General features: G+C 65.2%; 1 protein-coding gene across 3 annotated transcripts; it reads left to right on the plus strand.

The window, feature by feature from the left end:
- The first annotated feature begins 4,470 nt into the window (after window positions 1-4,470).
- On the plus strand, window positions 4,471-18,478 carry CBFA2T3 (CBFA2/RUNX1 partner transcriptional co-repressor 3). 3 transcript variants are annotated; one of them, XM_088526231.1, is made up of 13 exons: window positions 4,471-4,545; window positions 12,447-12,590; window positions 13,648-13,725; window positions 13,920-14,021; window positions 14,234-14,475; window positions 14,900-14,989; window positions 15,623-15,804; window positions 15,924-16,174; window positions 16,800-16,885; window positions 17,119-17,299; window positions 17,381-17,449; window positions 17,919-18,109; window positions 18,227-18,478. In XM_088526231.1, exons 2-13 carry the CDS (start codon window positions 12,473-12,475, stop codon window positions 18,476-18,478), a joined length of 1,842 nt encoding a protein of 613 aa, XP_088382357.1. In that variant the 5' UTR covers window positions 4,471-4,545; window positions 12,447-12,472. The 3 variants fall into 3 exon arrangements, with proteins under 3 accessions (XP_088382357.1, XP_088382358.1, XP_088382359.1); XM_088526232.1 differs by lacking the exon at window positions 13,920-14,021; XM_088526233.1 differs by lacking the exons at window positions 13,648-13,725; window positions 13,920-14,021.
- The last annotated feature ends 848 nt before the right edge of the window (window positions 18,479-19,326 follow it).

The following is a 19,326-nucleotide window of genomic DNA, read 5'->3' on the forward strand; positions in this document are numbered from 1 at the left end:
TCCTGATTTGCTTGCGGCCGGCGCGGCAGCGATAGGGCTGGCGAGGCCGTTGCCTGCCCCTCGCTCCAGCAGCGGCTCCGAGCTGTTATCTCTGGCGCGCAGCGGGCAGGGAAGAGGTGGGGAAAGGGAAATGAAATACAACAGAGGTGCCACATTTTTTGCTCTCGATAACAAGCCCTGCTTTTAGCCTGGGAACTTGGAAACGATGCAGGTGGCCGGGGATGGCCTCAATGTTCCCTGCTGCCCTGGCGCATCTGGACCTTGCAACGAATAACAGCCGTGTCTGATGGAGTCCCCACAGCAGAACCTGAAGGGGCATCCCGGTTTTCCGGAGCAGAGTGCTGTGCCCAGGGGCAAAGCATTAGCTCCTGCTAATTCCCATTGATTTTTGTGGGATCCGAGGTGCTGGAAGCACAGTGCAAGCTAATTAAATCCCTATTGCTAAGGAGCCCTGCTTGGCCACCTGGCAGAGCCCTGGCGTGCAGTTTGGCAAAGGAGAGGGCTGAGCACAAACCCGTGCCGGGTGCTCCGTGTGCTGCACGGTTAGCCCTAGCTCCAGGGGGATCTCCTGGCACCCCCTCTTTGCAACCTCAATCACTGCCAGGGTGCCCAGGGCAAAGGGGCTGGGGATGCTGCTCGCCCATCACAGCCCAGGAAGCAGAAAGCCCCGGGGAAGCTGCATCCCAAATCTCCCCGTGCTGCAGCCCACCGGGGATTTTTCGGAGATGGTGGAGCCGGGCGAGGTGATAAGCAGCAGGGCCCGGTTTCCTGGCAAGCGCCGCAAAGCAGGAACGAATCTGCCGGCCAGGAAAACATGATTTTTTTTGTTGTTTTCCCCCCAAAGTTCAGAAAGCTGCACAAAAGCCACAAAAGCTGCCAAAATGGAGAGGATCTGCAGTGGGGGTCTGCAGATCTCAACACGGGCAAGTGGTTGTGACCCAGCAGCGGCGGGACCTGGTGGCTCCGGGACCCGGTGGCTCTGGGCCCAGGAACCCGGGACCCCCGCGGGTGGGTGAGGGGGGAAGCTGGGCGCAGATGAAGCCCTTTCTTAAGCACCACTGGCGAGAGGCGCTTCCTGCGCAGCAGATGTCCCGGCGGCGGATGCAGCTGCAGCGGGCGATAGCTGGCGCGGGCGAGCGGTCGTCGCCGGCCGCTGGCTCCCGCCCAGCCCTTATCTTGGCTGCACATTCCCTGTCGCGGGAACGCGGGAGCGGGAACGGCTGGTGTGAGTGAAGCGGCACCAGGCTGGATTTGGAGCCCAAGATGAGCACCCGGCACCGGGATGCAGCCGTGTGCGATGAGGGCTGTGGAAACCCAGCTGGGGCTATGCTTGTGGGGCCGAGATGGGGAGAGCTCCCGCGGGAGCCTGGCCGGCCAGATCCCTCCTTCCTGGGGACTGTTCCCGGGCTTGTGGTCCCTGTGCCACCACCTCGGCAGCCGTGCATGCACCAGCACATGCAGGGCAGAGCCATGCAGGGCAGTGATACCAAATCCTTGCAAAGGGAGCAGCAAAGGGAGCAGCAAGGGGCCGGAACACGTGCGCTTCAACCCATGCCCGGATGCTGCGGCGTCCATCCAGCTCCCATGGGACTGGAGGAAAATCACCCCAGAAATTTCCCGAAAAGCTGCCCCCAGAAGGGCCCGATCCTGCCCCAGCTCCGCCGCATCCGCGCCCCACTCCAGATTTGCCAGGGGCAGGATTACCAGGCCGGATGCCGGGTGCCTATCGGCTGCTCGCAGGCACTCGCCTCCCGGGCCGCTCTAATCTGCTCCGCGGCCGCCGCGGGGGCGCGGGAGCCCCGTCCTGCCGCTTCGTCCCGGCCACGGGGCCGTCCTGCCCCCCGGGTGGCATCGCGGCGGGCGCGGGGCAGGAAGGGGTTAAACCCCCGGGCAGTTCGCTCGGTGCCGGCAATGATTTAAAGCAGACAGAAAGGCTCTGCCATCCATCACGCTAACAGCCACATCATTGTGTTTTAAAGTGTCTGTAATTGCGGCAATACAGAGACCCGAGGAAGATAAAGGCTGCGAAGATGCAAATGTGGGGCGGAGGGGGCGCAGGCTGGAGACTGCGGGGATGGGCGCAGGGGCATGCGGGATCCCCTGCGTGGCCCTGCTGCTGTCCCCCACACACAGTAAAGCTTGGAGGGGGGTTATCGTGCCCAAACCCAGGCAGGTGCAGCGGGGCAGGAGACGGCCCGTGAGTTTTGAGCGCCGCCTCCTTTCCTCAAAATGTCGCCTCGCAGCGTCCCCATCCCATCCCCATCCCCATCCCCGTCACCCCTGTCCCCGGTGCCTCGGGGCACTTCTCGTGCCAGGATTGCATCCACGGCCCCGAGCCCCGTGCGCGCGCGGCAGCACGGTATGAACACGCCGCCGCTGCAGAAAGGCAGCTAACACAAATGTTTATTTTCACAGTAGTGAATTATGACTTCAATAGACCCAAATTACAGGCTGCGCGCGCTGAATGGAAATGAAGGAGACCCCGCCACCCAAACGCAGCCCCTGGGGACACGTCGTGCTCCGCAGCCACCCTGGCTCCGAGCAGCCTCCAGCAACACCTGCCACGAGGCAGGAGCTGGAAAGTCAGGTCCTTTCCCATGGGATGTCCCTAAGAGGTGGCACAGCAGATGCCTGTGCCAAGCAAGGGGATGTGTCAGTGATAGGCTGGAGAGGCAGCACAGAACGCACTCCATGAGGAGAGAGGAGTCAGTTGGGGCAGGATGGGGGGAGCGGGACGCTGCAGTGCCAGTGCAGTGTGAATGCAACAAGCGTGCAGGGCCCACCAACTCAGATGCAACGTGCGCAGTGCCCATGTAGTGCCTGTGCAGCGTCGATGCAATGAGCATGCAGTGCCCATGCAGCGGCTGTGCAGTGCGGATGCAACGAGCATGCAGTGGCCGTGCAGTGCAGAGTGATGCTGTCTGCCAGGACTGCTGCAGCCTCCGCACTGGGGCACAGCCCTGGGAGAGGGAGAGGATGACTAATAACGCAGGCGGCGAAGGCTCCTCACAGCAATGTGCAGGGGAAGGTGGCTGCCGAGCCCAGTAATTACGCACAGAGGCAGAGCTTTGCCTCGCAGGGAAATTAGCAGCATCCCCGTTAGCAGTGCACGAATGAGCAGCAACATTGGAGTAGTGTCTGGGGGCAGGGAGGGACGTTTTCAGTCCCCTGGGTACATAGGGCAGCCCAGAAGCAAGAAAAGGGCACAAGGGATGTGTGGGGACAGAAACGCTGCAAACGCACTGCCACCCGCTCCTACAGGCACCAGGCCCCCACGCTGCTCTCCGATGGCATTCCCTGCTCTCCACCAGCATTCCCTGCTCTCCACTGCCATTCCTGCAGTGCTGGAGCTGCACGATGCCCTACGGAGCCCAGCCAGGGGCTGCAGGAAGGGTCAGTGTGGGGTGATGCTGGGCGCCTGCCCTGGCATCCGTGTCTGTCCTGTCCCATGAAGTCTCCCAAGCCCCATGCAGCTCCCTGGCCCCTGCAGCCTCCCACCTGCTCCTGCATTGCTGGGTTCTGTGCAGCCCCCACCCTCTGCAGCCTCTCAGTCCCGTGCTGACCCCAGACCCCTGCAGCTGCCCCGTCACAAGCGGTCCCAAATCCCCCTTCACACCCCATCCCCTGCACCTTGTTCAGCCCTAGTGCCCTGCAGCCTCCTGCCCCCATGCAGCCCCTAGAGCCCCTGCAGCCTCCTGCCCCCCTGCAACCCCAACCACACGAATCCCCATCCCTTTGCAGCCCCCTAGCCCCTTTGCATCCCCAAGACCCAGAGCATCCTGCACTGCCTCCTTCCCGCTGCATCTCCAGCCCCCCTGCATTCCCCCAGCTCTGTGCAGCTCCCCAACCCCCTTTGCACCCCAAACTCCTTTGCATCCCCAAGACCCCGTGCATCCCGCACCGTCTCCCGTGCACCCCCAACCCCCTGCACCCCCCCGAGCCCTATGCACCCCCAACCCGTCCCCAATCCCCTTTGCATCCTAAAAGCTCCATTCATCCCCTGCAGCCTCCTGGCACCCCAACCCCCTGCACCCCCGGCGCCCCCCCGGGCCGGTCGGACGGCGGCGGGGCGCCCCCTGGCGGGCGCGGCGGCGCCGTCTAAGGCAGCGGCGCGGGCGGGCGGCGCTCACTCCGGGGCGGGCGGCGGCAGCGGGCGGGCGGCGGCGGCGGGGCCGGGCGGGCGGCCCGGAGCGCGGCCCGGAGCGCAGCGCGGCCCCGGGGCGCCCCATGGCCGCGGCGCGGCGCCGCCAGCGCCGGGGCGGGCGAGGCGGCGAGCGGCGGCGGGCGGCGCCGCGGAGGTGAACGGGGCGCCCGCGGGCTCGGCGGCTCCTGCGGCGTCCGCCGCCCTCCCCTTCCCCTCCGCTCCCGGGGGAGCGCCGCGACCCCCGGGCTGGCGGCCCCCGGCGGCGGGCAGGGGTCCAGGGCAGCCGCCGCCGCCGCGGGGCCGCGCTCCGCTCGGAGCGGGGCCGGGGCCGCCGGGGGTCGCCGCTGGCTCCGGCCTCCCCGGTGGGATTTACCTCGACGGCTCCGCCGCGCCTCAGCACGGTAAGTGCCCACGGCGGGACGGGGAGGGCGACGGGGGCGGCAGCGGAGTGGCCCTTTCGCACCCCGGGCAGCGGCGGCAGCGCGGCCGGGCGGGAGGTTCGACCGGGCGGACCGGGGTCTCCCCAAACGGCTCTGGCCCCCCAGGTGGGCGCTGGGGCCGGGCGGAGGCGGCTCTCCCCGGGCCCGCTCCGGCGGGGACGCGGTGCCTGCACGTGCGGAGGGAGCCCCGACCAAGGGACACGATCCCGGACCGGCCTCGGCCGAGCGGGGCCGGGAAGGAGCTGTAGCGATCGCGTCCCTTCCCCTCCCGCCGCCGCGGAGGGCTCTGTGTCCGGGCGCTTCTGCCCCCGAGATTTGCCTGATGGAGCTTGGGGTGGATGCGGACACCGGGGCATGGATACAGGCCCCGTGCCCGAGCACTTGGATGCCGGCCGGGGTGATGCCCGCCTGCAGCATCCCCTCCGGCTCGCGAAGCCCCGGGGCCGCCGGCAGCATCACAGGGCTCCGGGCTCCCGCTCGGGCTCCGCGTGCAGGCGATCCACAGATTCTCTGTGCGCGGCGGTGAGGAGGTGCTCAGCTTCTCGGGAGAGTTTCCGAGTCATGGGGAGGAAACCCAGGGCTGCCGTGTGAAGTTGGAGCTGTAATAACACTGTAATTCGGCATTAGTGTGCGGTGTGTTTGCGTGTGAGCGGCGTGGGGCCATGCGGCATCCCTGCCTGTACCGGGGGACAGTTTCATTGGATGCAGGTTGGAAAATGCAGCAGGAGGAGGTACCCGGCTCACTGCCTTGGTGCTGCTCCTCCTAAGGGCTGTTAATGGGCACAGGGGTCTACCCCGCGCTGCACCCCTGGCGCTGCTGCCCCACGGCTCCGCAGCCCCATCTGCTCCATCATCCCAATCCGGAGAATCCTCTGGGCAGGCAGGGCGGGGGCAGTGAGCGCCGTGCCCCCGGCGCTGCCAAAATCCCCCGGGATTCGCCAAGGGGAAGCCAGGGGCTTGGACGAGGAGCCCGGCCCCGAGCGCGCCGCCGGCCGCCTGCGTCCACCCGTCCGTCTGCGTCTTCCTGCCGGCGCGGCGGAGCGAGGGCGAGCCCGGCTCCCGCGGAGCTCCTCGGCACCGACCTCCCGCTGCTGGATTTGGGTTGTGGATGCTGCGGACCGTGCCCTTGGGCTTTGCACCTTTGCTGGATTTTTGCCTTTTAGACAAGAAAACTTTGCAACTTTCCTGCAGTTTCAAAGGGCTGCGGCTTTTCCTGGCTTTTTTTTTTTGTTGTTGTTGTTTTCTTTTTCCTTTTTTTTTTTCTAATTGGGGGTCACGTGTGTGTTGGCCGTGTCTCCGAATGGAAGCGCTGCTCTCGCCTCTCGTGCCGAAGGAGCTCTGAGCCGTTCTCTCCGCGCAGGAACAAAGGGAGATTTCTGCCTTTAATTAAAAGGAATATTAATTCTGCTGTCCTTTGTCGAGCAACTGGGAGCTGCTCGGCAAGCGTCCGTCTGCAGAGCTCCGCCACAGGCGCCGGCGGCAGCGGAGGTGGGAGCGCGGCAATGCCGGGGAGCCATCCCCGAAACACGGAGCAGAGCCGGAGCGGAGAGCGGGGAGGATGCTGAGAGTCCGGGCGCCTGCAGCCCTGCGCCGGGGACTCGCCTCTCCGGATGCGGATGTGTGGGAAGCCCCTCGCTGCCCGCTCCTTCCATGAAAAGAGAAGTTGGGATTTTGCTCTTGCTGTGGCCGGGGGGAGTCCCCGGGAAGAAAAGTGCGGATGGACGTGGCGCTGCAGCAGGTTTCCTCCGTGCCCGCGGCCGCTCGCGAGGCCCCGGCGGGTGCCGGGCTGGCAGGTGAGGCTGTGCCCGCGGCACCGCGGCGCCTTCTCGGAGCAGCGGAGGGTCCAGGAAGGACCCGTGTGCTGGGAGGGGCTCGTGCCGGTTACAGACACAACCCGCGGTGGGAGCGAGGCCTCAGCTGGTGCCACCGCCGGAGTCGGGAACGTCCCGGGCGCGAGACGTCTGGAAACAGCTCGGTTCTCCGTATCTTTCTCTGATTTTTTTGCCCTAGCATGGAAAGGGGATGCTCTGGGATGTGACTCAGGCTCTGCGGATGCAGGGGTCGAGCTGCCTGCAGCGCAACTGCCTGTTTCTGGGTTTGTTTGGGGGATTCCCAAGCTTGCTTTTCTCCTGGGGCTGCCCCACCTCGGGAGCCTGCCGCCTTCCCCGGAAGATGCTGAGCAGGGTTTCCAGAAAGCATCTGAAGGATTTCCTGTTTATTTGCAGAATCCTTATTAATACTTTTTCTCCCCACCTCATTCGATTAAATCACATGAGGGCCAAATTCCGAGGGAGTGGAGGAGGAGGGGCGGCTGCCCAGCCAATGTGCCCATGGAATTCCGGGGTCCATAGGGCCGGATGGGTCCGGGAGCCTCCCGGGAGCCGGCACCGCCTCGGCGTTCCCATGCTGCAGGGGCCTCCCGCAGGGCTCCCATCCGGCCCCGGCGGAGATGGGGGCGTTTTCCCAGCCCTCTTGCCGGCATGCCAAGCACCGGCCCCGCTGCCAGCACGGCTGGGACTTGCCTGCTCCTGCTTGGGATCCCACTGGGCTTTGAGGCTCAGTGTCACTGTTTCTCCCCTTTTTCCCCAGCATCAGAAGGTTCCTCCTGGTTCCTGGGAGGAATGGGGATCCTGGTTTGGATTTGCTGCTTGTGCTTGTTTGGGGGGTGCCAAAGCGGCGGAGCGGAGCCGGGCTGGAGGCTCGGGGCGTTTCAGGGATGCTGCAGTGGTACCTCGGTGCGTGCTGGCAGGGATGCTGTGGCCCAAGCAGTGATACATGTGGGACATCTGCGCGCGGGACGGGCACCCTGGATGAGGAAAGGGCATTTCCTGGGCTGGAGCAGAGCCCTGTGGCTGCAGCGGAGCAGGGCCCTCTTGCAAGATGCCCTTGATCCCGTGCTGGTTTTACTGGCGGGCCTGCCATGGGTGAACCGCCCTAGTCATAAAACTCGTAGTTTGAGAAAACGGCCTCTCCTGCTGCCCTCCGCCTGCCCCAGCTGTGTGCTTGGAGCGTGTCCCGAGTGTCCCAGCGCTCGCCAGGGCGGCACCAGGCTGCTCCCTGCGGGGCTGGGATGAGCGTGCAAGGATGTGAGAGGGCAAAACTGCTTTGGGACCGGGAAGCACTGGACGATGTCCCGCGGATGCAGGGAATGCCCTGGCACGGGGCAGGAGCCAGAGCCGCCGGGAAGGGAGTGCTGGCCCCGGGGCTGCCGGCGAGCTGCTGTTTCCACCAGCCACCTTAATCCATCATTATCTGGGCACATTTCGGATCCTTGCCAAGAGCAAGGTGGGAAGGGGGGGTTGCGAGCATGCTTTCCCTATTCCCATGCCATCCTTTTTGCTGCCTGTGTGTAATTAACAGAGTAATTAAAAACAGGATGAGTTAATTGGTATTCATTTATGTGGCAGATGTTTTTAATTGAGATACGAAACAATTTACCTGTTTACATAAACAATAGCAAATGAAGGCTTGTAAAACAGAGAGGGTTCTTTCCTCTTTTTTCCTCCCCTTGAAGAAACTCCAAGTCGTCTCCCTCGCTGCTGCACTGGCTCCCGCGTGGTGGCCAGGAGCCGCGGTGGCAGCTCGGGGTGCTCGGGGGCATCCTGTGCTCCAAAACGCTGCCGAGGTTCAGGGTGGGAAATGGCCCCATGGTGCCGGAGGGAGGCAGGGATGCGCTCCGGACGGGATGTCGCACCCTGGGTCCCGCTGGCCCCGCGTGCGGCTGCTCGTGGCCCCTGGGATCTGCATGAACTGCCCTTCCGTGCGCCCAGGGGCTGCTGCCCGCCCAGGGCAGGGCTGGTTTGTGCCTCGCGCTGGGGTTGATTAATCTGATTTCCTTTGGAAAGGCCTCATCTAGGCCACCTTGCACCGGAGCTTGGGTCTCCCTGCTCTGCTCCCCAAATCCATGTGGATCTTCCCCAAACGTGCTGCTCCACGGAGCTGCTGCAGGGAAGCGGATGCCGCCCATGCTGCTTGCTCCAAGCCCAGGGGGTTTTCAGGAACCGAGGAGGCAGGAGCGGAAACGCTGTGTTTTTAGGGATCGCAGCCCTACCCGCAGCATTCCCATACGGGATCTGGCCGCATCCTGCTCCCTGCGAGCCCTGGCCCTGCTCGGGAAGGGGCTGGCGCGGAGCGGCACCTCCGCGGGCCGCGCGCATGTGTGAGCGCCGCGCTGGCCGCCGGCGCCGAGCGCGTCCCTAACGCGCTCCAGATGGAGCGGCTCCGGCCCTGGCGATCTTATCGGGGAGTTGTTGTTGGCCCCGCGGCTGCAGCAGCTGGGAGCAGGAATGCTGCTCCGCTTTGTTCGGAGGCAGCCCGGCCTCGCAGCCGTCGCCTCCAGCATCTGGATCGCATTTGCGGCCATTTGGAGAGCATGAAAGATGCTGTTCTTTTAATTCCCTTTTAACCCCTTCCTGCCTCGGCAGGGGAACCTCGCTGCGAGTCCCGGCTTGCTGGCTGCCGTCTCCGTGCCCGCCGCCGTGTCCGTGCCCACCGCCTGTCCCAGGCTGGTTGCACCGTGGGGCCAGCGCGTGCAGCTGCACGGTGCCGCCCAGGGCTGCATGCCAGCGTGTGCAGCTGCACAGGGGCACACACTGCTGCCCAGCAGCATCTGGGGCCACGTGGTGCTGCGCAGTGCCATGCACTGCTGCCATCCAGGGTGGCATGCTGCCCTGCAGAGCTGCGCAGTGCCATGCATTGCTGCCTGCTACCACCCGCGGCTGCTAAGTGGCATGCATGGTTGCATAGTGCAAAGCACTGCTGCTGCTGCCATCCAGAGCATATGCTGCCCTGCACAGCTGCCTGCTGCCATCCTGGGTGGCATAGCAGCATGCACAGCTGCATGGTCCCATGCATCGCTGTTGACAGCATCCGGAGCTGCAGGCACAGCTGCATGGTGTAATGCACTGCCCGCCAGTACTGAGGGAGGCTGAGGGTTAAAGGCACCCGTGTGACAAATGCAGGGCTCTGGGTCACGCGGGGGTGTGCGGGATCTGATTCCCACCGGGAAGCAGGGCGGGGGAGGCTGCACTCCGACCGGCGAAAGAGAAAATACTAATCCTTTTATTTTTATATTATTACTTATTCATCTGGGCTGCACAGGCCTAATGGAAACCAGATGTAGGAAAACAGACACAGCCCTGAGCGGCTGGGACAAATTACCCCAAAGAGGAAAAAAAAAAAAAAAAAAAGAATTCCAGCGGAGTTGGAGTCATGTCAGGGAATTGCTGCCACATTTGTGAGCGCTGCTGGGAGGGAGCCGGGCGCGCGCGACGCTGCAGCTCCCGCATCCCGCGCGCATCCTGTGCGGAGCGGCCGCGGCCCCGCGGGTGATGCCAGCAGCTGTGCCAAGCCCAGGGCGGGATGTGCAGGGCTGGGAATGCCGGGATCTCGCTACAGTGAGATCCCAGTGCTCCCAGTGTTCCCGGGCTGTTTGCTTTGGGCATTTCCCAGCCACGACACCGCCGAGGAAGCCAGCAGGTTTCGGGGCTGTTCCTGGTGCCCGGGCCGCAGTGTTTGCATTACAAACACATCAGGGAAAATTTATGACCTTAAAAGGAAAAAAAAAAAAAAAAGGCAGAAACCCACCCAAGCCCCATTTCCCCTGGTGTTTGTTCAGCTTCGTGGAAACTTTCCTCCTGATGTGGAGCTGTGGAAAAGCTGGGCCCGGGCCAGGAGGAGCAGAGCTGTTTCCTCGCGGTGCTCGGAGTCAGGCCAGCAGCGGGGGACGGGGATGGGGACGGGGACGGCAGCGCAGAGGGACATGAGGGTCCTGGGGCCGCTCTGTCCACACGAGCCCGCGGGTGGGAGATGCGCAGGGGCCGCTGCCGGGCTCTGTGTGACCGCCTGGCACGGGGCCGCTGGTCCTGGATGTGCCGCCCCAAGCGGGAATTGCTCCACGTGCGCGGGGATTTTCTGGGCTTTGGCTGTGCCCTGCTCAGTGTCAACCCTGTCCCCAGCTCTGCGGGATGCTCCCGCCCTGGTGATCTGCAGCTCCAGGGCTGAGGAGGCTCCTCTGGCTGCTGGCGCGTTGCCTTCGCCGTACAACATCCCGGGAGCGACGCGGTCCAGCTGGGACGGGATGCAGGGGATGCTGCAACCAGGTGTGAATTCCCCTGAGTGACATAGTCCAGCTGGGACAGGAGGCAGGGGGTGCTACAAGCAGAAGTGATGTCCCATGGTGACATGATTCAGCTAGGATGGGATGCAGGGAATGCTGCAACCAGGTGTGAATTCCCCAGGGTGATGGATGTGCTCCAGCTGGGTCAGGATACAGGGGATGGCTGCAGTGCCATGTCCCATGGGTACCGGGATGCCAGACAGATGATGCTGTGACCCAGGTGCAACATCTGGGCGCCTCTGGCCTCCCCAGCACAGCTGGGCCCTGGATTTCTCCTGCTCTGCCCCAGGGAAGGCTGTTCCCAGGGGTGGGCAGTTCCATACAAAGTAAAGCAAACAAAAAAATATGTGTTTCTGAGTGCCCTGTTTATATTGGTAGACCCTGAAAGCAAAACGTTGTTTATGGGGAGGGTTTTGTTTGTTTTTTCTTTTTTTTTCCTCCCTGAGGATGGGGAAGGGAAAGGAGAAAGGGAAAACTGGAGAAGGGCCCTGTTACGAGGCTGTGTGTTTGCAGGATTGCGGGAGATGCAGCCTTGGATCAGCTCCGCGAGCGAGGCCGGGCGATGCGGGGCCCCACGGTTCCATTGCAGGCTGATGGGACGCTGTGTCCCATCCGATGTCCCCGCGCCGGGCTCTGCTGCTCTGATTCCCGCTTCCCAACACAGCTCGGCCGCACCGCGAAGCCCCGGAGCATCTCGCCACGGCGAGACCCCGGTTTTATTTAGCGCGGGCCGCGGCTCTCGCAGGGTTCAATTAATCTCGCCGCAGTTGCCGCGGATTAAGCATGCATATTAGATTAGTGTTTATCAACAGCGCCCGGCGCGGAGCCGGCCGGGGTGCCGCGCGGTGCCGCGCCGCGCGCTTCCTTCTTTGGCTCGGCTGGGGCCGCGGCGAGCGCCGTCCCAGCGTGCGCTGACGGACGGTCACAGCTGCCCCCGCACTTGCGGCCACCCGTCACCATGTCCCTCTGCGGCAGCTCCGCGGTCCCGGCCCGCTGGCCATGGTCCCAGCCGGCCCGGGGAGCCCGGGGCTCCGCACGCACCTTGGGGAGCACAAAGCAGCCGTGGGACCGCGTTGGTCTCCTGATGTGCAGGGTGGAAGATGCGGGATAACGTCTGGCATCTGTATGGGAGGCCAAGCACTGCCGTGGTCATGGAGCCTTCCTGGTGCCTTCTCCACTGTGGTGCATTCGTGCAGGAGGTCTGGCCCTGCCTCCACTGCTGCGCCCATGCATGGGGCCCCTTCCACCCTTGCATCCTTGCAAGGGGCTCCTTCCACTCTTGCATCCATGCACAGGGCCCCTTCTACCCTTGCATCCATGCAAGGGGCTCCTTCCACTCTTGCATCCATGCAAGGGGCTCCTTCCACTCCTGCAACCATGCACAGGGCCCCTTTCACCCTTGCATCTGTGCAAGAGGCCCCTTCCACTCTTGCATCCATGCACAGGGCCCCTTCTACCCTTGCATCCATGCAAGGGGCTCCTTCCACTCTTCCATCCGTGCACGGGGCCGCCCCTTCCATCCTTGCATCCATGCAAGGGGCTCCTTCCCCCGTCTCATCCATGCAGGAGGCTTCTTGCACCGTTGCGATCATGCAGGTGGCCAAGCCCCATCTCCGCTGCCACGTGTTGGTGCAGGAGGTCATGCGCTGCCCCTGTCCCTCCGCTGTCCCCCCGGGGAGGCCCATGGGGACGCGCGGGCCAGCGCGAGCAGCGCCGCTCACCTCCCCGCGCCTTGTCCCCGCAGATAACGCGGAGAAGCGGGCCGCCACCATGCCCGACTCCCCGGCCGACGTGAAGACGCAGGCCAGGTCGACGCCGCCCAGCATGCCACCGCCGCCGGCCGTCACGCAGGGCGCCACGCGGCACCCCTCCTTCGCGCCCAGCACCAGTGAGTACCGGGACGGGGCCGTGCGTGGGGACGGGGACCTTGAGGGTGTCCCAGGCGGGGCCCAAAAGCTCTGTGCACGCTGCCCACCCGCTGCAGCGCGGCCCTGGGCAGCGCGGGGCTGCACGGTGTCCTGGTCACTGCCATGCAACGGGGAAGCTGAGGCCGGAGCAGTGCATGGTGCTGCAGAGCCCGCTGCAGCATGCGGCAACGTGCCCTGGTGCCATAGGGCTAGGAAACGCCGTGTGGGTCAGAGCTGGCCCCCGTGGGGGTCCAGGGCACGTGGGGTCCGCGTGCCAGTCTGTGCAGGGCGGCAGGACAGTGGCACTTGGCCCTGGGGCTCTACACTGGCTGAAGGTCGTGGCTTGTTGCACATCCCCGGGCCTGGCGAGGGACACGCTCCCATTTTGGACGAAGGTCCCGATGTCACGGGCAAGGGGAGCCCAGGAGCCCATTCCAGGGGCCAGTTCCCACGCGCTGCAGCAGCTCCGGCCCTGCCGAGGCGGCTCCGCTCGCTCCCACGCGCTCATAGGGGTTTTGCTCATCACTAAGCGTAGCTGCTTCTCACGGCTAAATCCCAGCGGCAGGAATCCTGCTCCATAGGGACAGCCGGAGCAGCAGCCCCTGTGCTGCATCCCGCCAGCGGGGACGGCGCACGGCCGCTTCGCCCAGCCGGGCCAGATGTTCCCTAATTAGAAATCGGATTGCGCTCGTCTGCGATCGGGCGGGTTTTGCCTTTTAATCTGAGCCGGGTGGCAGATGTGGCTTTGTGCTCGGTACTGCGCGGGCAGAGATGCTGCTTGGGTCTTCTCGGTCCCGGGGTATGTTTGCAAAGTGCTCTGGGTGCAGTTGGCACCGGGGCAGGGGAGCCCCTAAGCAGGGGCTGCATCAGCCCGTACTCGGTTGCATGGGGATGCCCAGACCCTGCTGCATCCCAGCCGCGTGGCTTTCCGCGCAGGCAGCGCGCGGGCCGTTTCCAAGCCAGCGACGCTGGCGCCGGATGCTCGGAGAGCTGCCGCCCTCTGCTCTCTCATCGCAGCGTGTTTTATTTTGCTTGCAGATCGAGACGCCGGACCGCCGACGTTTCTGCCTCGCGGCCGTTTTCATGGTTGCTTGAAATGGTCGATGGTCTGTCTCTGTAAGTAAAGCGCAGCACGCGCGCCATGAGAGACGCAGCGCGGCGGCAGCCCCCGCGCCGGCCCGGCCGGTCACACGGATGCGCCGCGCGGCCGCGGGCGGCCCGGGGACATGTGCGCGGTCTAACTTAGTAACGCACCTGTCGCGGGAATAAAAGCAGTTGTGGCCACGGGGTTATTTTTGGCACCTCTTTAGCGGGCGGCCGATACCGCCCTGCCAGAGCGCGAGCGGGAGCCCCAGGAGCCGGGGACGCAGGCAGGGCCGGCGGCGCGCGGGCAGGCGCCGGCACCGCGCAAGGTTAGTGCCGGGGACGCGGCGCGCCGAGCCGGTGTCCCCAAGCGTCCCCGCAGGAGCCCGGGCGCGAGCGGCGCCGCGTCCCCGGGGCTGGCGCGCCGCGATGCAAGCTTGGCGCCATGCAGAAGCGCCCCCGGAGCCCGCGGCAGCGAGCGGGCACCCCGAGCCCGGCGCCGGCGCCCGCGCCGACCGCTCCTGCGCCTCTGTGCCCGCAGTGATGAACGGCAGCAGCCACTCGCCGACGGCCGTCAACGGGGCTCCGTCCACCCCCAACGGCTTCAGCAACGGGCCGGCCGCCTCCTCCAGCGCCTCGCTCGCCAACCACCAGCTGCCGCCGGCCTGCGGCGCCCGCCAGCTCAGCAAGCTCAAGCGCTTCCTCACCACGCTGCAGCAGTTCGGCAACGACATCTCGCCCGAGATCGGCGAGCGGGTGCGCACGCTCGTCCTGGGGCTCGTGGTAGGTCCCCGACGCCGCGCCGGGCACGGTGCAGGCGCGATGCACCCGAGCGGGGCTCCCGCTCGCTCCTTCGGGCACGGAGATTTAGGAGAGGGTCCTGCAGGTGCTGATGGTCTCACATCTGGCGCTGGGTTTTGGAATTGCCCGGGCTCTGCTCGGCACTTGGGGTGGGAGGTGCACGGAGCTGATGCTACCAGCATGGGGCAGGATCCGTGGTCCCAGCTGCTGGCAGCATTTTTGCACAGGGAAACGCTTCCTGCCCACAAGGCTGGGGGGTCCAGGCATTCTTTACTGGGTGGGGAAGCTCTCAGCATGGACAGTGCCACCAGAACGGGAGTCCCGTGTTTTGCCCAGCTGATGGGTGCAGAGCGGGAACCGGGGCGGCGCGGGGACGCGCGGTGCTGAGCCCGGGCTGTCCCTGCAGAACTCCACGCTCACCATCGAGGAGTTTCATGCCAAGCTCCAGGAGGCCACCAACTTCCCGCTGCGGCCCTTCGTCATCCCCTTCCTCAAGGTGGGTGCCCCGCGCCCGCCGGCGCCGTCCCCGGTCCGCCAGCCCCGTGCCACCCGCACGCGTCCAGCCGCCCTGGCCGAGGCGCTGGCAGGGCTGTTTGCAGTAAAGCCGGGGTCAGGCCCATCTGGTAACCATTTGCAATCCATTAAAAAAAATCCCCTTTTTTTATTTTCCCTGCAATTTCGTGCTGACTCTGCACGGTCGCCCCACTCCAGAGGGATGCGCCGGCCATGGCCATTCCTGGCAGCAGATATTCTGGCCCCCTTCCTTAGCAGGGGGGTAACAGAAAGAGGCCCCCCACCCCATCCCACCTTTACATTCCCATCTCGCCATGCCCAGGCCGGGCTCCAGGCCGACCTCGCGCCGCAGGGGCTGGGGCGCTGGCGCCAAGCGAGCGCGGCGTTCCCGGCTCCGTTCCCAGCTGTTTCCAGCCAGGGCCGCAGCTGCTTCTCGTTAGCAGCTTCCCAGCTCGCGCTGCCTCTTTGGGGGCTCGCTCCCCGGCGCACGGCGCGCTAGCGTGTCCCACACATGCGGGATTCGGCCGCAGCTCGGCTGCATGGATAGCAAAGCAGAGCGCGCTCGGGGCGAGCGTGGCGAGCTCCATCCGCGCGCTGCATTCCGGCTCCCTCGCAGGCCAACCTGCCGCTGCTGCAGCGCGAGCTGCTGCACTGCGCCCGCATGGCCAAGCAGACGCCGGCGCAGTACCTGGCGCAGCACGAGCAGCTGCTGCTCGACGCCAGCGCCTGCTCGCCCGTCGACTCCTCCGAGCTGCTGCTGGAGGGCGCCGAGGGCGGCAAGAGGAGGACGCCCGACAGGTGAGCGCGCGCCCGCGCGCGGCGCGCCGGGACGCGGGGACACGGGACGCGGACGCCGGGACACGGGACGCGGGCGCCGGGACACGGGCCGCGGCCACCGCACGCTCTGCCCCGCGCAGGACCAAAGAGAACGGCTTGGAGCGCGAGCCGCCGCACGCCGAGCACCTCAGCAAGCGGCCGTGCACGCTGAGCCCCGCGCAGCGCTACAGCCCCAGCAACGGGCTGGGCCCCCCGCCCAACGGGCTGGCGGCCCCCGCGGGCCCCCTGCCCCAGCACTACCGCCTGGAGGACATGGCCCTGGCGCATCACTACCGCGACGCCTACCGCCACGCCGACCCCCGCGAGCTGCGCGAGCGCCACCGGCAAGCGGGTGAGTGACGGCAGTGACGCGGGGCAGAGCCGTGGGGTGCAGCGCGGAGCAGTGCAGGGCAAGGCGATGCAATGCGGTGCAGCGCGTGGTGCAAAACAGTGCAATGCAGTGCAGCGTGGTGCGATGCAGCGTGGTGCAATGCAGTGCAGCATGGTGCAGTGCACTGTAACAGAGAGATTGGATCAACACGGTGCAGCATGGTGAAATGTGGTGCAATGCGGTGTAACACAGTGCAGCATGGTGCAGTGCACTGTAACAGAGAGATTGGATCAACACGGTGCAGCATGGTGAAATGTGGTGCAATGCAGTGTAACACAGTGCAGCATGGTGCAGTGCACTGTAACGCAGTGAGATTTGGAGCAATGCGGTGCTGCATGGAGAAATGTGGTGCAATACAGTGTAACACAGTTCAACACGGTGTAATTTAGTGCAGCACAGTGCAATGCAGTGCAACATGGTGCAATTCAGTGCAATACAGTGCAATGCAGTGATGGAGCTCTGCTGACCAGCAGCATCTCCAGAGGGCACGAGATGGAGCAGGGGGCATCGCACCAATGCCCCGTGCGTGGTGGGGAGAGCCATGGGGACATCCCAGAACTAACCCCTGCCTGCCCCTCTCTTGCAGCAGTGCATGGGGCACGCCAGGAGGAGGTCATCGACCACCGGCTCACCGACCGCGAGTGGGCAGAGGAGTGGAAGCACCTCAACAACGTACGTAGAGCCCTTGGCTGCTAAAGGGGCCCGGGCGCGGGCAGCTGCGTCCCCACCACGGGCATGCACGGCCACCAAGCCCAGCACGCAAGAGCTTTTGGCCTCTGCGTCCCACGGGGTGGTGGCACCTTCAGGGCTTTTCCACTGGGCATCCTTTGCTGGGAGCCGGCGCGTTGCACCCGCGCGAGCCCCAGCCCGGTGCGCCCCGTCCCTCACGGTGCCGTCGCCCGCAGCTCCTCAACTGCATCATGGACATGGTGGAGAAGACGCGGCGGTCGCTCACGGTGCTGCGGCGCTGCCAGGAGGCCGACCGCGAGGAGCTCAACCTCTGGATGCGCCGCTACAGCGACGCCGAGGACATGAAGAAGGGGCCCCCGGGGCGCCCCCCCGGTGGCACCGAGGCCCCGCAGCTCGGTAGGGCGCAGGGGGACCCGGGCGCGTGGCCGTCCTGCGTCCCACGCTCCAACCAACGGCGCCTGCCCCTCTCCCCCGCAGACGCCCACCGGGAATTCGCGCCACGGCCCCTCACCGGCTACATGCCCGAGGAGATCTGGAGGAAGGCTGGTGAGTGCAGGGGGGACGGGGGGCTCACCCGTGCACCGAGCTGCTGGGGTCTCTGCACTCATCTGTGCACTGAGCCGGCAGGGTCTCTGCTCTCAACTGTGCATGAACTGACAGGAGCTCTGTGCTCAACCATGCACTGAGCTGGTGGGGTCTTTGCACTTATCTGTGCACCAAGCTAGCGGGGTCTCTATGCTCATCTGTGACCAAACTGGTGGGGTCTCTCAGCACTGAACTGATGGGGGTCTCTGCTTATCCATGCACCGAGCTGGTGGGGTCTCTGCACTCACCCATGCATCAAGCTGGTGGGGTCTCTGCACTTATGCCCACCTGGGGAAGCGCGGGGCATGTTTGCAGGGTGCAATCCCCCCATGGGGCAGCTGGTGCCGCACACGGAGAGCGTGCGGTCGGCGAGCTCGGCGCGCCGCGCGGTGCCCGGGGCTCTCCGGCGAAGCCGCTGCCTTCCTTCCAGAAGAAGCGGTGAACGAGGTGAAGCGGCAGGCCATGTCGGAGCTGCAGAAGGCCGTGTCGGACGCGGAGCGCAAAGCGCACGAGCTCATCAGCACGGAGCGCGCCAAGATGGAGCGGGCGCTGGCCGAGGCCAAGCGGCAGGCGTCGGAGGACGCGCTCACCGTGGTCAATCAGCAGGAGGACTCCAGCGAGGTAGGGGCTGCCGGGGCGGCCGGGCCGAGCCGCTCGCGGCCGGGGGGACGCCGGGGCGGCCGGCGGTGGCCGCGGTGCCCGTCCCCGCTGAGCCCGGCGCGCCGGCCGTCCCCGCAGAGCTGCTGGAACTGCGGGCGCAAGGCGAGCGAGACGTGCAGCGGCTGCAACGCGGCGCGCTACTGCGGCTCCTTCTGCCAGCACAAGGATTGGGAGAAGCACCACCACGTCTGCGGGCAGACTCTGCAAAGCCTCCCGGCCGGCACCGCCGCGCAGCCCGACGCCGGCAGCCCCGGCGAAGCGAGCTCGGCGGCGGCGTCGCGCTCCGGCACGCCGGCCACGCCGGCGCCCTTGGAGAGCGCGAGCCGCTGAGGGCCGCGCGCATCCCGGCGAGCGCATCCCAGCGAGCGCATTCCCGCGTGCCGGTGGCTCCGGGCTCACCGACCTGACCTGCCTCACCGCCGCAACCACCTCTGTCTCCGCGGAGCGGCCGCACTCATCCTCACGCCGGGGCCGCGCGCGGAGCCAAGGCACACGCCGCTCTTCTCTGCGCCCTCTCCGGTCTTTGCGTTGGCTTTTTGGTTGGTTTTTCTATCCTTCGGGGGATTGCTGCTCGGCGCTACCGGGTTGGTGTTTTTTTCTCTTTTTTTTTTTTGTTTTTTTTTTGGTCCACGGAGTTTTCCCACTGGGCCTGGGGGCAGCCAAACCACAGCCCCACACAGGAGGGAAGAAGAACTTCTCGTCGTCTCTGTCTCTCTGTCTGTCTCCCCTTTTTTTTTTTTTTTTGTAAAAAAAAAATAAAGAAAATAAAAAAGAAAACGTCGGACTCTTTGGCTTTAAGTAAGAAACCATACAAAAGGGAAAAAAAAAAAAAAGAAAAAGAATCCCAAAAAAACACAAGCAGATGCCGCGACGTCGGACCCCGTGACAGAAGCTCACCTGTAAACTACCTTGCTAGCTAGCCAAGAACATACCGGACTCACCTCTGCTCCAAAGGATATCCAAAAACGGGAAGGACCCAAACGTTTCTCCACTGCCAAAGTTCGTTTCGCTCTGGGGCCGCTTGCGCCGGGCCGGGCATGGCCCCGCGGTGCCTCGGCGAGCTGCCCTCGACGCAAAGACGCGATGATGGAGAGGAAGGGCAGCACGGCCGGTGCCCCACTACCTCGCCGCCCCGGGGCCAGGGAGATGCTGCGAGGCCCTTCGCTGCCCGCCCCATG

The sequence above is a fragment of the Tinamus guttatus genome, unplaced genomic scaffold (genome assembly GCF_059628265.1).
Source record: "Tinamus guttatus ecotype Peru unplaced genomic scaffold, ASM5962826v1 Tinamus_guttatus_pri_ptg000244l, whole genome shotgun sequence".
Lineage (NCBI taxonomy): Eukaryota > Metazoa > Chordata > Aves > Tinamiformes > Tinamidae > Tinamus > Tinamus guttatus.

What these genes read in the sequence shown, in the direction of transcription:
- CBFA2T3 (XM_088526231.1), top strand. Translation starts at nt 12,473, where the DNA reads ATGCCCGACTCCCCGGCCGACGTGAAGACGCAGGCCAGGTCGACGCCG. An exon ending in CTCCTTCGCGCCCAGCACCA is followed by an intron (nt 12,591 to 13,647) that starts GTGAGTACCGGG and finishes TTTTGCTTGCAG; the next exon opens with ATCGAGACGCCGGACCGCCG. An exon ending in CGCTCGTCCTGGGGCTCGTG is followed by an intron (nt 14,476 to 14,899) that starts GTAGGTCCCCGA and finishes CTGTCCCTGCAG; the next exon opens with AACTCCACGCTCACCATCGA.